Source organism: Macrobrachium nipponense, chromosome 23 (genome assembly GCF_015104395.2).
Source record: "Macrobrachium nipponense isolate FS-2020 chromosome 23, ASM1510439v2, whole genome shotgun sequence".
NCBI classification, from domain to species: Eukaryota; Metazoa; Arthropoda; class Malacostraca; order Decapoda; family Palaemonidae; genus Macrobrachium; species Macrobrachium nipponense.
In genome coordinates this window covers 15,253,491-15,270,764 of record NC_061090.1, presented here as the reverse complement: position 1 = coordinate 15,270,764, position 17,274 = coordinate 15,253,491, and the positions used below count along the sequence as shown (strand labels likewise).

The following is a 17,274-nucleotide window of genomic DNA, read 5'->3' as shown; positions in this document are numbered from 1 at the left end:
TAGGCACATGGATGCTTTGTGTCTCCAACAACCACTGTTTTCGCAATGATGGCTACCAGATGCAATTGCATATAAAGCAGACTGGAGTTACTTGGAAAACTTTCAACAAGGTAAATTCTTTTTTCACATTAACCAAGGTGTTAAGTGGGTAATGAGAGACATAGACCAGTTTCATCAGTGTTGTAGATTCACCCTAAAACAAGGTCTTTTCTTTACATCAAGTCTTGAAATGTCTGGCATACTTCTGTTCCCTCTGTTTCACATAAAGCAGGCGAGGTGAGAAGACAAATTGTCGCTAACAGCGACCCTAGTGACTGAACATCATCTTGGAATGTGTCTGGTTGACTGCTGGGCTGGGTGTGCTACTGGAGACCGTGCACCACCGTCGGTAGAGGAGATGATAGGACAGTAGCCAACTCCCTCTTGGATCCTGAGGCTTGGAGAGCTCAGAAGGTTCAGGTTATGGAGGTGCAGGTTAGGCTAGGTTTACTTTTAGACTAGGCTAGGTTGGGTACTTCAAGAGCAGGTGACTTTCTGGTTGATGCCACGAGGCACAAAGCTCCAGGAAATGGATGTGCAGGTTTATAGTACAGTTAGGCTGGGCTAAGTTTGGTCAAGTACCCAACCTAACCTAACTTCTTGAAGTGCAGGTGACTGCCTTCCGGTTAATGCCTTTAGGCCTGACTATTTTCAGAGGGGAAGTATGTAACAACACTCCAAGCATTCCAAGGAGATATTTTGTCTAACCATAAGGTTAAGTCCTGTCTCACCTCTCTCAGAGAGGATGGGAAGGAAGGAATGGGGAGACCTTTAAGAAGCCCAGAACCCCATCGATCTGCATGAAGTGAATGAAGGAGTAACTGCCCATTGCCTATGAAGAACCAGCCTCCTGGATTGTGACAAGATGAACAAGTAGACTTGCAACTGCTGAGCTGGTTGCCCCTGTTGAGAAAAGGACAACCTTCCTACTGTATCTTAGGCTGGGTATTCATGCTCAGGTTTACTTGTCAGTCCACCCATGACTGTTTGACGGATGAGCGTCTACACGTAAAGTAGAACTGACAGTCGAACAGTCAATTTGAGGTCATTTCCTTAATTTCTTGCCTATCCTTCGTCATGGCAACACTATATGGCAGTGATGGAACTCTGCTGGCTGGTAAGGAGTGGAGGACCTACATATACTAGCTGCTGCAGAAATTAACCTCAAAATAGGAAAGAAGCAAAAAGGCATAAGAGAGTTTGGTTTAAATATTTCCTATTAAAGAGATGTCTATTCTCATACAATGTTAATAAATAAGGTTAAATTAGACTGGTGGTTGGTTATTTATGAAATGGGCCGTAAAGACTACTTTCACTAGTAACACCTTAAATTAAAAGGCAGGACACTGGCCTAGGCCTATACCAAATTGTATTTATCACATGGAAATATTTTTTACTTATATGATCTGAACTCACAATGGTCTACAAATAGCACTACAGGGTCTGACAATTGAATTAATTAGACCTGAACAGTTAATTTATATTCTGGTTCGAGTGGCCAAGATCCTTCCCAGATGAAATCCAGCAACGAACTGTCATAAAATCATTGGTTACACGTCCACACATGCGATCACCTGTCAGTCAGTCGAAAGAACTTCGGTAATTCCATCAGTTCTGGTAAGTGGACCAACTCCACCCACAAACTGTCATCCACATGTATGTTTTATCGTTAAGTTTTGATGAGCTGACAGGTAAACTTTGCATGAATACCCAGCCTTAGTTTTGGAGATACTATTCTTGCTTGGGTGAGAGATTTAACATCAGGAGGCGTATCCTGAACAAAGGTGGCCTAGTTGAAGCAAAGGTGACTAGTCAAATTAAAAACTTGTGGAAAGGTCGGTAGTATACAAGTTAGGCATGGAAAAGTCTGCTCTGAGGAGGTACCAAGTCTCCCAGGAAATGAAGAGGAACTAATCATGTTTGACTCCTTGATAGTTACAAGCATGGATTTATCATGTCTGTCTTGAACTTAGGCTGTTAAAAAGTCAGATAAGAAATGATCAAGGACTGATTTCTAAATACTTGTGACCTTCTTTAGAAGAAAGGGACAGGTGTAGAAACCGGGAACAGAGTAGTACAATTACCACAATGTACTCATACAATATAACCTTTAACTTCCAGCTTGAACAAACTTGTGGACTGGATGGTTATTGGGAAGTGGTAGGAACTCTGGGGTCAGTTGATATCCTACCAGAGGACATCTACTACCCAGGAAACAGTCACTGTAAAATGTTCGTCTAGTTAACTGCACTCCCTACTGCAGCCTCATGAATGCTGGGGGAGAGTGGCTGTTACAGATATCCCATGGATGTCAGTCAACTGTCCACTCAATTGTTGTAGCCGGAAATATTGTCTGATGAACAACCCATCCTCTATGAAACCTTCACATGAACAGAAATAAAACTCTCAGAAGAGCTCTCGTTCTTTGCTAAATCTATATGAACATGGATGGTTGCACAGCCCCATATGTGCCCTGCCATAGCAATGTTTTTAAGTGGGAATGTGAAGGAATGAAGAAACATCCACATACTTGACAATCACACAGGCTGAAGAAACATCCACATACTTGACATGCACAGGCTAAATAGAGGAAACTCCAAGTCTATGTCCATATATACGAGAAAACAGCAAAAACAACAAAGGAGTGTTCTATCTCAATCATGCAACAATTGTAGAAAGAATATATCAGTGCAATACGATTTGCATGAACATTGAATATCCACATGGAACTGTTTTTGAAGGAAAAAGAGAAGTCAAGTCCAAAGGAAGGATGAAAGACAACAATCTGGGCAGGAGCAGCACTGATGGCAGATGCACGGTGGGGGAGGTATGTCCAGGAAGGACGGTAGTGGCCTACAGCACCGATGAAGGAGAGGGCTTAACTTCTGCCAGGGGAGGGAGTGTAAAAAGGCAATATACCTCAAAACCAAAATTATTTTAAAAACAAGAATAAAAAAGAATCAAGTTGAACGGCAGGCAGTCAAAGAGACGCCTGTCTCACACATGGCCAAAAAGGAAAGTGAATGCGTACCATCTGGATGAGAGGGATCCTTCTCCATCAGTAGCCTACTACCAATATCCACCTTGTTTCAGGTTAAACAGAGCTCCAGCTCGCACTGAAAGTAATTCCCATACGTAAGGACCAAAGGCTTGTAAATGCGTAAAAAAAAAAGCTAAAATTACTCTTAGTGTAAATGAACTGCCATATCTAGGAGATAAACACAACATCGTACAAATACAATGTGTAATTTACAGTAACAATAATTGAGCACACACTCTAAAGGAATGTACATTTTAAAACAGGGTAGGAGTCTAGATGCAAATAAAAGTGATTTCTTTCAAAATTACTGTACAGCACACAACTAATACCAGCATTTCTTGCATATGTAATTATATTCATGATAGTTAGGTGAAACCTTTTACAACAAGAACAAGTATACCAAAAGCTATGAAGTTGTCTTTGTACTGTCTAAAGCAGTATCATGTCTTATAACTAATTTCATTCAAAATAGGATTATCAGTTTCACTTCTCACTTAGTAATGAACTGTAATGCAGCAATAAATACAACTTAATGGTACTCACAAGATTAAAGACACTAGCATGCAATCAATTCATTCAAAGCTGAAAATAAAGTTCACAAATTTTTTCTACCATACTTTCATATCACGTAGTTAGTTCCACACAATTCACACCAGGTTAAAACATTTCAATGGATGTTCAGTAAATTCCAGATTTATAGCACAGCAGAAAATACTTGAAGACAATGGGTGAAACTGCTACAACCCAGCATACAAAGACAAAAATGGATTAAAAATTATATGGTGAAACTTATACAACCCAGCATACAAAGATGAAAATGGATTAAAAATTAGAACTTTCATATTAAGCATGAAAAGGGAACGACTTTTTGCCGTTTTTTAAGTCACTGCTTCACAAACTTTCCTAAGAATCATTCAGACTTCAGCAATTCCTTAAATGAAGACCTTAGGTACATAAAAAATTTAGTTTCCATTTCAAGTTAATCTCACTTGTGGTTTCTACCAAATTTTGTGATTTGCACACTCCTTGTGGTTTCTACATGTTTAACTTCTTAACACAGAGATTACAATCATAAACAGTACAAACTTTTGTTAATCTTTATCAAACCACCTAAAAAAACAAGGATATTTTGTTTTACCTTTAGTGTAGTACTTCAGCACAAAACATGCAAGACTGTACTAAATACATACAATAAGAGGTTTGTTTTCCATACAGATACACAAAAACTAAAGGCACTTAAGTGAGCTCATAGGGCTACCACAGTATATCCTAAGCCATATTATTAAAAAGTAGTTACTGTAATGATTAAATGAAAGATAGAAAAAAGTATGAGTAAACCACTGCATTTAGGAGTTTTCATATTAAGGTTGCAGCCTCTGAAAAGTAACAGTGCTAATTTACCCAAAGATTCAGTTTCTGCCAAGGTAAGAGGGTGACCTTACTAATGCTTTTTGAAATTCTTTGTGCACTAACAGATTACCTACTTATATTTTCTTAATATATGTACACCAATTTCCCATACATTCCACACAGGAAAGTTTGGTTCATCCAAACTAAAACATTTTGTCAAATATCAATAATAAAAATATATAAAGTTTCACAAATTTCTATCAATAATCATCTAGTGTTTTAAGTATTTTTTAATGTTTATCCAAATTTATATATTTCATGTATTTACACGTTCAACATTTAGATTATACATCTGAAATGATTAAGCCTGAAATCTGAGCAAACAGTTCCAGTAAACATATACATATTTCTATAGCTAGGCCTGATTTACCACACAAGCTGTATGTTAACGGCACATTATTCGTTGACAACATAATGTGCTTATTGTTACCAACAATTTTCAGTAACAAACCATCATATATTCAAACTTATATAAAGGAACAAAGGCCATGTCTCGGAGAGCCTTGAAAATCTGGAAGTAGTTTCCCTCTTAACTGTAAACTATGCATAACAGTAGGTATTACAGAAGTACTTAATACAGGAGTATGCTAACTGAACTATTTAACTATGAAGATAGACAGGTTTCTAACTGTAAAAGACATCTGTTAAAAACAATATTCATATACCTTTTCATTATTTTTGACAGAGTAATTATCTCCTTAATGCTAGTTTTGTCTCAACTTCCGGCATCAATATTATCATTTTAAAGTATAGTAGTAATATAAATGCTATAATCTTGTGTGATATACTTTATATATAATGTAACAGCAAACTTTTGAAGTTTGTTTAAAAATTCAACAGACTGGAAGCATCAAAAGCACAGTGTAATAACTACCTGTAATTATTTTAAGCACTTAAAAACAATTCATGGTTCCCTCAGAGTCAGTCTAAATCCATTTTCAAGAGGGCATCCACTTGTCTATTGTAAACTCTTGATTCTCTCATTTTTGCTAAGGCTTGCTTAAAGTCCATTAATGATATAGGCTGAAGAGATTCCTCCGATTTGTCAATACTGTTCATCATTTCACTTAGTTCACCCGATGGCCTGTAAGATATATAAAAATATTGTTTTCATACCCTTAAGAAAAATTCCTGGCTAAAAGGACAGCACTATTACTAAATATAATCTTGTTTTCATGGAATATTGGTACGGTATCTGAGTTGAAAAGTTTGGAAAATCAATAAAATGTGACTCAGTCATCTCTTGGATTACATCATGTCCTTGAAAATGCAGCAAAGCTAGCATGATTCTAATACAACACAACCAATTTTTGGGTGTGTGTTATTAAAAGACTAGAATGGCTTGCCAAAAATTATTTCTTAAATGAGGACTGATAATTGAACTTCGACCAAAGTTAAAGGATACCAATCGTAGGCAAAAAGTAATGCAACTGAAGCTGAATGATACTGCAAAGTATCTACCATACTACAATGTACTACTACACAATGCACAGTGTAAGTGACACCTCTAAGCAACGAATTGAGTACCGATGCTGATAAAAGGACAAGGGAATAAGAATTTTATAAAAGGTAAAGAGATTCTCTAAATGCATCTTTAAACAAAGGGGGAAAATGCACTGGAATATAAGACAAAGAATATAGTAACAGAAATATTTGAAAAATATGTGATGGAGAATTTATAGGTGTAGAAATTGTCTTGGACTAGAGTATGTACTAAAGTAAATGCAGGACAGGTAAACAAATAGAAAGACATTAGGTTATGAAGAAACCTGAGTGATGTCTAAAGAGAAGGAACATTATCTTGGACTTACTAAATGTAAGCCATTCCAAAATATGTATGGGTATTTATAAAAAAAAATAACAATTAATAAAGCTTTCCATTTGGTTTGCAATGCTGCACCAGCAAAGAAACATGATAGTATTTTTTTTATTGCACTTGAGTGGCTGATAGAGATGTGTTGTGAATATGGCACTCAAGTTTCATTCTCTCACTGGCTGCTTGTGTGCATCTATGTCTGTTCATATAAGTGTACATTAAGCTACTCAAAAAATGAGTCATCCTTCTCTCACCTCCAATGAAATACTTCAGAAGTGAAAGTGAATTTATGAGTACGTAAATCTGCAAACAAAATTATAGGTTAAATATGAGAAATTAATTTAATTCCTCTCATCACATCATGAGTTAATTGCTTTGCGCACTGTGCACATTTTTTTCGATGCAATGAAGTACAGGCAGTCCCCAGTTTGCAATGGGGGCTCCGTTCCTTCGCAGCGTTGCAAGCCGAGAATCGTCATCAGCCAAAAAATTGTAGAAAATTCCAAGAAAACCTTACTTAAAATGCTTTGGGGGTATTGAAAACAATGGAAATAGCATTTTCCTTAAATTTTTCGTCAAAAAACTCCAAAATTTTATTATTCAGCCATTTTGGGGCCATGTTTCTTTTGTCGCATTGGTGTTGTATGCATCGCAAACTGGGAAATAATTTCTGATGAATATATTTGAAAAATTTCATAACCTCAGAATGTCATAAGCCAAGGACTGACTGTAGGTGGTATATAAACTACCCAGCCATGTTGCACCAGAACTTTTCTTGCCGGTCACTGCCTTAGTTTATTTGTGCGTTCTTTTGGATATATGTGCCCATGCATCAAGCTGAGGTAAACTATAGACCACTGAGCTGATTAACAGCTCTTCTAGGGGTGGCCGGAAGGATTAGATATTTTTACGTGGCTAGGAACCAATTGGTCACCTAGCAACGGAACCTACAGCTTATTGTGGGATACAAATCACATTATATCGAGAAATGAATTTCTATCACCAGAAATAAATTCCTCTGATTCCGCATTGGCCGAGCAAAGAATCGAACTTTGGACCACCAGACTGGTAGCCAAGCACAAAAACCACTCGTCTGATGAGGAACTAAGATTTACCAGTAAGTTCATCCAATCTGACATTAAAAATTTGTAGAACTACCACGGAGACCATAGATGATCAGGCAAATGAAATTTCACATTTTCATTAAAGTTATTACATATTAGGGCAAAATATCTGGCCTTGACACTGTCTAAGGCATCGTTAACCATTCTAAGACACTGTAAGGTGGATTTTGGCACCTGTAGAGTCTTGAATTTTGGTTGGCATCAAGCCCCAGGAATGGAACCCCTGTTGGAAACTTGGGGCTGCCTGTAATCTTCAAGATTTTTTCATGTTTACTGATTTTAAATTTGGATAAGCTTTTGTGAAATTGACATACCAGCTAACTGGAAAACTTGTCCAGTTTATGAAGTAACAACAGGTACAGGTAGTTGTCAACTTACAACCCCAATTGGTTATGACCAACTGATCGAAAATCGATTTGTACGTAAGTTGGCCCATGTTAATTTACTCTAAGAATACTATACTACCCTAGTTACACTAGGGTAATCAGTTCCATCTTTACATATAGGGTAGCCTAGCCTACAATACACAGCATACTTTATACATATATGGCATAGTAATTATTAATTTCAGCTAATTCTCTAGGTTTGCTGCACATTGGCTTATGATAATTCAGTACAAAGAGAAATTGAATAACATTTAACAAATTAGCCTCGCGTATACGATGATGTTGGCCCTTTAGCCTTAAAAGCTGCTACCAAGAAGTTCCTCATGCTTGAGAAGTAACTAAACCTAACCATATCATTTATAGAAGTATTGGTGCTGGGAAAAACTCCTTAATGTGGAACCATGACTTACACCCTGACCACGGGCATTGGCAGAATTGATTAGTAGGTTCTCTCCAAGCATTGATAATGGCATCACTGCGAGATCTCACCTTGAGCTCACCAGAACCATGGACCACACCATGCAGTCATCTGCAGCTTGTGGGATTATGATGAAACCTTTCATCTCTCGGTTGCTTGCATTCATCATTAAAGTAACTGGGAACCCAGCCTTTTCTAGTCACCTGGGATAATCAAGGCCGAAAGACAATTTACAAAGTTGCCCTAATACACTGATGACTTAAAAACCTAGCAGAGTATTAAAGCTAGAGGTGAACAAAAAATTGGCAAAAGGACAACTCCCCTTAGTCTCAAACGTCCATAACAGGGGATGCCCACAGCCAACTGTCTACAGCCAACCTCTGGATGTTGAGCCCTTCCATTACTACTACTTATCTAAGTGACTGAATACATCCACTAAAAATTTTCATAAAGAATAATTACTTCCAATAATTACTTGGGATGAGGTTGGGTATAAATTTGACCAAAAAATGGACAAAGGGGCAGGGCATTTAGACATAGTAGTGTTTGCTCCTCCCTAATTATAAAATAATATTTAATTTTTGCAGGGAAAGGTTCCAGGACCTATTGCCAAAATGCAAAATCCCCTCTAATAATGGACCCAGTATTCGCAGGGGATGCATACCTGACACTGCCCCGCGAATAGTTAAAATCCATGAATACTTAGAACCCCCATCTAGAAATGCTTGTAATTGCCTATCTTGAAAATTCAAATACCAAATGTATACCTTAAATAAAATCCTACAAGAAATATACCTTAAATTATCCTATTACTGTATTAATCTTTGAATTATATTATTAATATAATTTCAAAGTCCTTTGAAACATTAGTACCCTTAAAAATATATACATACAGTTCTAACCCTTCCAGCCAAAACAGAGAGAGAGTGTTACCACTATAATATATTTTGTGGAGAGATTTATCTCTAATCTTTCAGAAACTTTAATCTATTTCTTTTTACTAGTGATTGACAACAACAAAATTTTTGTTTGTTTTTGTCTTCCAACGATGTATTACCTTTTCTACCATTTGTAAAACACTATGACCACACACAAACAGTGCACATATGTGTTAATACCAATTGGTTAAAGTACATATCCTTCCTAGAGAGAGATTTTTTCAGTATATATCATTTGACCACCAAGTCAGCAACACTGACCCACCAAATTGGCAACACTGACCATCCAACCCTTGCTGTCAGGTTTCTTGACATTTCTGACAGGTTCACCCTTGCCTGGCTCTCCAAGTCTTTTAGCAAAAGATTCGGGTCTCTTTTAAAATTCGACAGAATTTATTAATTTTATACACTAAAATCTTACAAATTCACTACTACAGTATTTTCTTTAATGAACTGATATTATAGCTGTTTACTTTATTATTATTTGAAAACGAGTAAATCAATTCTTTATCACACAAAGAAACATACATCTCTGTAAGAGAGAGAATTATTATTTTTACTATTATGTGATATCATTTAATCTTATTAAACTTACTAATACAGTATTAATCAATGTGAATATTTGAAAATTAGTAAATCATTTTTGTATCATAAAAAATTATTTAGTCATGAAAATAACATCAAAATACACTAATTAGTGAATATTTATTGTCTGGAAAACTCATGAATAGACAAATCCCACGAATAATGGGTAGATATGGTCAAAGAAAAAGTCGCGAAGAGGTGAGCCCGTGACTCTCGAGAACGCGAATACAAGGGTTGACTGTAAATGTTTAATGCTTTGAATGGTTAGTTCCTTTGTCATTCACATAATTCTAAACCAATTGTTATATTCTGCAGCATTTATTTTAAGTTACTAATGTGCACAATATGTATGACAAGATTCCAAGAAAAAAGATTGATTGTAAAAAGAATATAAAGGGAAGTGAATAAAAGGAATAAAAAATTGCAATCTATAAGTATTAAAATTTTGAATTAAATAGCTCTAAGCCAAGATTTGCTTATATATTCAGAGTTAAATGTACATAATATGATTGCAAGCAAATTTAGGAGTCAAAATATACGTCTAATATCCTCTGAATATATAATTGCCTCTGCTGCAAGCTTAAATAAAAAACAAATACTTATACAAAAAACAATAGAAATAACTTACTCGTTATCTAACAAATGACGCAGTCTGTAGACGGCAGCAGTCCTGCACAATTCCATCAAGTCTGAGCCAGAGAAACTCTCTGTCTGTCTTGCCAAGGCCACTAGATCTATATCTGGCGATATATTTTCATCACGTAACACTAACCGCAAGATATCTTCTCGCTGCGCCAAACCCTAAGAGGTAAAGGAGATAAAAAAAAATATCAAAAAATAATATTTAGAAAGTAATACTTTCTCCTAACTCACTGAACTTGAATTTCTACAATTTCAAAGAATATTTGTGAAATTAGTTAAAATCCAAGTTCACTAAAATGGCACATATACACTACATTTTAATGTCATTTGTACTTTTCCTAGTTATACAAACCAGATCCTTTTAACACAACCACCCTGCTTTGTTCCTGAGGCCAAAAGATTCCAAAAAGAAAGTGTGTTCAAGGCCACATCCTTATGCTTGACTGTATGTACTAACGAGAAGGCTCCATTCTCTGGATGAAGAGCATAGGTCCTTTTAACCCCTCCTTTACCGACAGTTTGTTTAGAGGTATACGGAGTACCACTGTTCAAGACTATTGCATAGTACCGGCTACATGGAGGTGGTAAACACATCACCAAAATTTCTAACCTTCTTCTTTTCAGCTCTAAAACTCCTATGATTCGGTTTGAAGGGTTTGGCGCAAAACACTACAGGTGGTCCCTGGTTACCGGCAGGGGTTCCGTTCCTGGCCGGGTGCCATAAAGTGAAAATCGGCATTAAGCAAAGCATGAAAATCTAAGGAAGTAAAACATAGTTATGGCACCGATAAGCGATTATTGGCGCCATAAGTATGTTGTACTCCCTTAGACTTTCATGCTTTGCTTAATGGAGTTTTTGGCTTTATGGCGGCCCCCATAACCGGACGGGTGGCTTATGGCACCGATAGCTGAATGTGGCGCCTTAAGAACCTTATTTTTTAATGAATATTTTTGAAAACTGCCATAAAACCGAAGCGCCATAGAGCGAAGCAGCCGATAACTGGGATAACCTGTATTGGATGTGCTCAGGTATGCACTGCTAGGCTTATGATGAAGCAAAATAAACATTATTTGCTGGTTATCTACATTCAGACATTTGGATATATACTGTTAATACATACATGTACATATGTAAGTGTTTACATAATAAAATATGGAATGTTAGTCCATATATATAAAAGTCTAAAACTAAAGAGGTCAACCAGATTGCTTGCAGGAATGTGATCAGACTAGAGATGCTAAAGATGACGATTAACAATAAGTATGTAGGCTAAGATAACATGCCGTCACCTGTAGTCATTCAATTGTTTATAAACATTAGTCCAAGCTCCCTGCTTGAGACAACTACCCCGACCTATTATTCAAACGGCCTACGTGATCTGTAGCGTGTCTCATTCGATTGTGTGTTCGTATGAAACTATGTCATTGTATGTATGTTCATATGTTCGAACTACTGTCTGTTCCTTCATAACTTGTAACAGAGATGGTAGACAGGCAGAACAGAGTTAGCTATCGTCATTAGAAGACCTGTACCTCTTTACCTAAGCTTATCATGTAGAGGAATAGGATTAGCCATTATCATTGGCAGAAGCGATCAAGCTATCGTTATTAGAAGACTTGTACATCATATCTGATCCTTTCAGCATGTAAAACTTCAGAAGAAATTATATCTATTTTTATACTTATGTTTGGACACGAAACAAGAACCTCCTCACCGAACCATGAGTTTAACACTCGTCGTAAAGATAATACCGACTTCGTAAGTGATTCTACAAAACCCCAGACACTCCATTGAAGATGGAAGTGCAATACCAACCGACTTAGCGTATAGATTATCGCTAGTCTAACATTACCTCATAGGGCGCCTTATCATACAAGGCACAAGCCCTAATATTGGTGGCAGCGTACCAGAAGAACTCTACAACGTCCTAAACGAAGAAAAAACAGAATAATAAATCATGAAGTCAACGACGACGAAAGCAGCAGATTCTTCAAGCAACCTAGTATCATCATTAGTGAGCGACTTCAGAAAACAACAAGATTCGTCAAGCAACTTAGTATCATCGTTAGTGAATAACTTCAAGAAACAAAACCGACGTGTCCTTTTCCTACGGCAACGGAAGCTTCGTCTCTCATTAGAATCATTCAAGAAAACATCGTTAGTGAGCGTTTCCGGCACTGCAAGAAACAAACCGAACGCGTCTGCAGCATCGGATTTTCAAGGGCTCGAATCATCGAAACAACGCGCACGGGGGAAACTGAAGCCAAACCAGGTCGTCCGCTAAATAGAGAAGGAGGACCAAGGCCGTGTGTCGTTATTGGAACACCGTGACTTCCCACAAAAGCAAGCTAAGTACAATTTTTTATTCATTTGGAGTAACTTTGAGTGTTTCCTTTGCAGGTCGAATTTCGTTATTCCTGTGGCTGAAGTTACGAGACATTCTTAATCTTACTTTTTTACAGAAATTATCTATATCATTGAGATTTCGCTACTGCGAGTTTTATCTTTGAGTGTCTGTTTCCAGAAGTTCTACTGAAATTCATCGAATCATATACTATGTTACACTTATCATTTTGGGTTGAGTTATTAATCCCTTACTTCGTTAACGAAATCATATTAAACAGTGAATATGCGTTTACGCAGTGGACGTCTGTATTTATACAGATGCATGGATAGGGTCGTTAAGCACCGTAGTGAGGAAAAAACACACAAAAAACAAGTGGAACACCCGTACAAATCTATATAAATTAGAGGTAACACTATTTCGGGTCATGACAATAAATGCTCCTTTGCAAGTCCCGATCGCAGTTTTAGCCTTGAGTTTTTTGAGTTATATAAAATATCGAACCTCAATGACTCAACTTAACTTTAAAATACGGCTGGATTGCAAGGAATAACATGTCTGTAAAAAACTTTCATCAGGCTAAATGCGCTGACCAGGATCCCTCACTATTTCAAATTTTAGCAAAGAATGAAGTACAAACAGTTAATATTGAATACAGTAGAGATAACTTGTCTTATTAGTAATCGCTCAGTTCCTAATAGTTCGTCATTCATTGCTTTATACGTAACCAGCAACATAATGCTAAAAACATACAATACGTTGCCGATGGTAATAAAGAGAAGGATCCTAATATTACAAAAAGAAATAGAAACAGTAGCCTTTCAGAATCAAACAAGCAAACTCGGTTACTGTGTCACCTAGTCAAGCGGTCAAGGTTAGTCAAAAACTGCCGAAGTGTTCAAAACATAGCAAATTCCACACAATAAGCGACTCTAGCAGAGTGGGGAAAAGCGATGTTTGGTTCATACCAATATCTTTTTGAATTAAAAAGGATTTTTCCTATGAAACACACGACCGTATAAGTAATCAGAGCAGGTTTTCGTTTTAATTTTAATACATTAAGTTATAATAAATACTGGTGGATTAAGCCCAACTGTACGCGCCGTAAAAATTAGAATATCTTGTTTTATTTCTTTAGTACACGCAATATCTGTATTTACGGACTCACATTCTGTTGTTCGAACTTCCCTAATGAGAAGTCCGGATAAGCGAGCGCTTACAGATACCTCTATAGGCAGTCCCCGGGTTACGACGGGGGTTCCGTTCTTGAGACGCGTCGTAAGCCGGAACGACGCTTGGAAATATGTCTTAAACTAATAAAAAGTTATAAAAACCTTACTTGTAATCCTTTGGTTACACTACATGTTGTTTCCTGTAGTTTTATGTACAACCTGGAGTTATTTTCATAAAAGAATGCTGGTTCTTGAAGGTAAAAGCTATTGTAATCCTCTGGTGACACTACTTCTGATAGTTTTATGTACAACCTGGAGTGATTTTGCCAAATCTTGAGGGCTACAAGAACAGCTGATTACTATTTAGTATCATATAGACTAATTAAAGTAAACGTATCTTTAAATAGGCTTATATATTAGTATCAACAAAACATTTCCTGCTATGAGTCAGAGGCTGTTAATGAAAACGAACACTCTCTGTCCTATCTGTTCAGAAAATAAATGTTACGTCAATCCCCGAGACGGTGACCATTGTTGCCAAGGCGTCTCTCTCCTCTCTCTTTCCTCTCCTTCCTCTCTCTCTCTCGTCTCTCTCTCTCGTCTCTCTCTCTCTCTCTCTCTCTCTCATTAAACTGGAACTTTGACATACGATTGCCCTAATATACGAATGTTTTGAGATACAACAGAAAATTTGCGAAAATATAAGCTTTGATATACAACGAAATATTTGAGATACGATTTTGCGATGAGTAGTTAGTTGTATAGGCGAACCGATAAATGGCGTTTTCAGTCTGTTTTGTTTGTTGGTGCTGCATGTTAACACGTCGTTGTTTAGTTCGTTGTATTTGCGCCTATTTTTCGTGTTATTTGGCTATTTTATTATTAACCATGGGTCTCAAAGCTAAAGACAAAGCATGGTGAGAAGAAAAAACCCAAGAAAATGATTTCGATGGAAGCAAAACATGAAATTATAGCAAAGCATAAAACCTTCCAAAGGCATCACCATTATTTCTAAACTACAAACTGATTAAAATAAAAAAATAAAAATTAGTTTAGCAATGTTATTTCATTTGTGTTTATTACGTAGTTATTAGTGTACATACGTAAATAAAAAGAGAACTACAAATCGTTCCCTGCCACCCTTCCCTACCTCCTCCCCCGCTGGCCTCACGTCATCTTTCGTTGTGGTAAGTAAAATTCCTTTCTTTTTTTTAATTGATTTTATTAACATTTATTATCATTTATCACATTGCTGTTATTTTATCATTATGTGTGTTATTAATCGTTTATTTGTGTATAAATTGTGTATATTATATGTAATTTAGCTGTGTTTAGGTGTGGTTTCATACCGCTAGAACGGATTAATAAATGGGAAAAAATGCTTTGAGATACAACTGTTTTGATATACGACGATGGTAACTGAACAAATTAAATTCGTATGTCAAAGTTCCAGTGTACTGGATAATGTCTCTCTTTGGATACTTCGATTTTGCCAAATCTTGAGGGCTACAAGAACAGTTGATTACTATTTACGTATCATATAGACTAATTAAAGTAAACGTATCTTTAAATAGGCTTATATTATTAGTATCAACAAAACATTTACTGGCATGAGTCAGAGGCCGTTTAACGAAACGAACACTTCTCTGTCCTTAACTCGGAGCGTCGGAAGACACCTCTCTCTCTCTCTCTCTCTCTCGTTGTAATCTAACCAGAAACTTCGTTTTGTTATTATTACTGGAAACAAGCAATGATTTTTTTCATTATTTGTGGTTTTGGACTGTTATATGTAAACTTTGCGCACCGCAAGCTAGTATGTATTCATTCGCTCGGAAACTAGTTCCGCATATGAGGCGTCATTAAAATCATAGAAAAATACGACATAAACAAAAAGTGTCGAAAATCATCATAACCTCAAAATTTTTGTTGTAATCTAACCAGAAACTTATTTTTATCAATATACTGTGCTAAACTATAAAGGATTTTTATCATAGTATGAGTTTTTTAAAAGCGTCGTTAACTCGGAGCGTCGGAAGCGTCAGCGTCGTAACCTCGGAACAAGCGTCGTAACCCAGGACGGATTTTTCCATTGAATATTTAAGAAAAAGCGTCGTAACCTCGGAACGTCGTAAGCCGGAACCGTCGTAACCCGGGGACCGCCTGTAGTTATAAAAAACGTTGATCTGTATGTAGTGTAATTGTAAGATATCCATCTAGGGATACACAAAATATTATCTTACATCCTGCAAAATAAGGCGTGTTTATCAAAGGAAAATCCTATAAAAAACCTTCAAACATAGTAAAATCCGTTTGAAAAAAAATGAGACAGTTAATCAAATAATAACTTATATAAAGGAACTATACATTTGTCTCATAAATCGTAACATTGTTCAAATGACCCAACAGAATTCTCCCACAACCGCAGTCGTACTTTGCACGCAAAATCTCGAGAAGCATGCACCCTCGAATGTCTTAGTGCGTGTAAAAAGACTTTGCTGGGAAATGAAATTTTAATCCTTCCCGACACTCTGAAATATAACGATTTCCGTGAACAAAGCTCTAAAAGTATACATATCGTGGATACGGAAGTTATAAATATCGCATTTTTTTATTTTTTATTGTTGCTAATTTTTAATCACGCCCAACCAGTCGTGGATGAATCTCTCTGATAAATCTATCTAAAGTTAATATCCGTAAAGTCATTCAAGCAGAGGTTGATTCAGCAGAAATTTTTTTTTATCTTTTACCTGAATACCAGGAAGTTTCTCCACTGGCGAGTGATCTCTGGAAAAAACGGATGTAATTTAACACAAAACACAGGTCTAAGGACAAACATAAAGCTATTTACGTACCTTCGTATAGATTCTCAATGAAATTTCAAAATAGAGATAAATGACGAAGTTGAAAAATGTTAGTAATAGGAGTCATTAGGAAATCAAATAGCCCATATAATTTTTCCCTCAAACGTCATGCCATAAAAGATCGGACATTGGCGTATCTGCGCAGATTACTGTCGCTTAAACAAGGAAACGACTTCCGATAGTTTCCAGTGCGATGTACCGACGACATCTTATCTCTGTTAGGTTAGAATAGATTTTTTTTTTCACCAACTTGGACTTACTTAAATGCTTTTACCAGATACCATTACCTAAGTGATTGTACCTCATACACCGTTTTCAGCACACCCAGGGGACATTATCAATTTTACGCATGCCTCCGGCTTACGTTGCGCCCCAAATACAATATAGTGTTTGGTAGACTTTAGGGGATAACCTACATGCCTATATGGATGATCTTGTAATCTTTTCTAATACCTTAGAAGTACATTCACATAAACTAGAGCTAGTGCTACAGAGACA

General features: G+C 36.6%; 1 protein-coding gene across 1 annotated transcript in view; it reads right to left on the bottom strand.

Moving 5' to 3' along the window:
- Positions 1-3,269: 3,269 nt before the first annotated feature.
- The window catches only part of LOC135198881 (outer mitochondrial transmembrane helix translocase-like), a 93,449-nt gene continuing 79,444 nt past the window's right edge, over positions 3,270-17,274 (bottom strand). Inside the window, exons 6-7 of the mRNA XM_064226843.1 lie at positions 10,385-10,557; positions 3,270-5,573 (exon numbers count right to left, since the gene is read on the bottom strand). Coding sequence (XP_064082913.1) covers positions 5,411-5,573; positions 10,385-10,557 — 336 coding nt within the window. The 3' untranslated portion in view covers positions 3,270-5,410. The remainder of the gene's footprint in view (positions 5,574-10,384; positions 10,558-17,274) is intronic.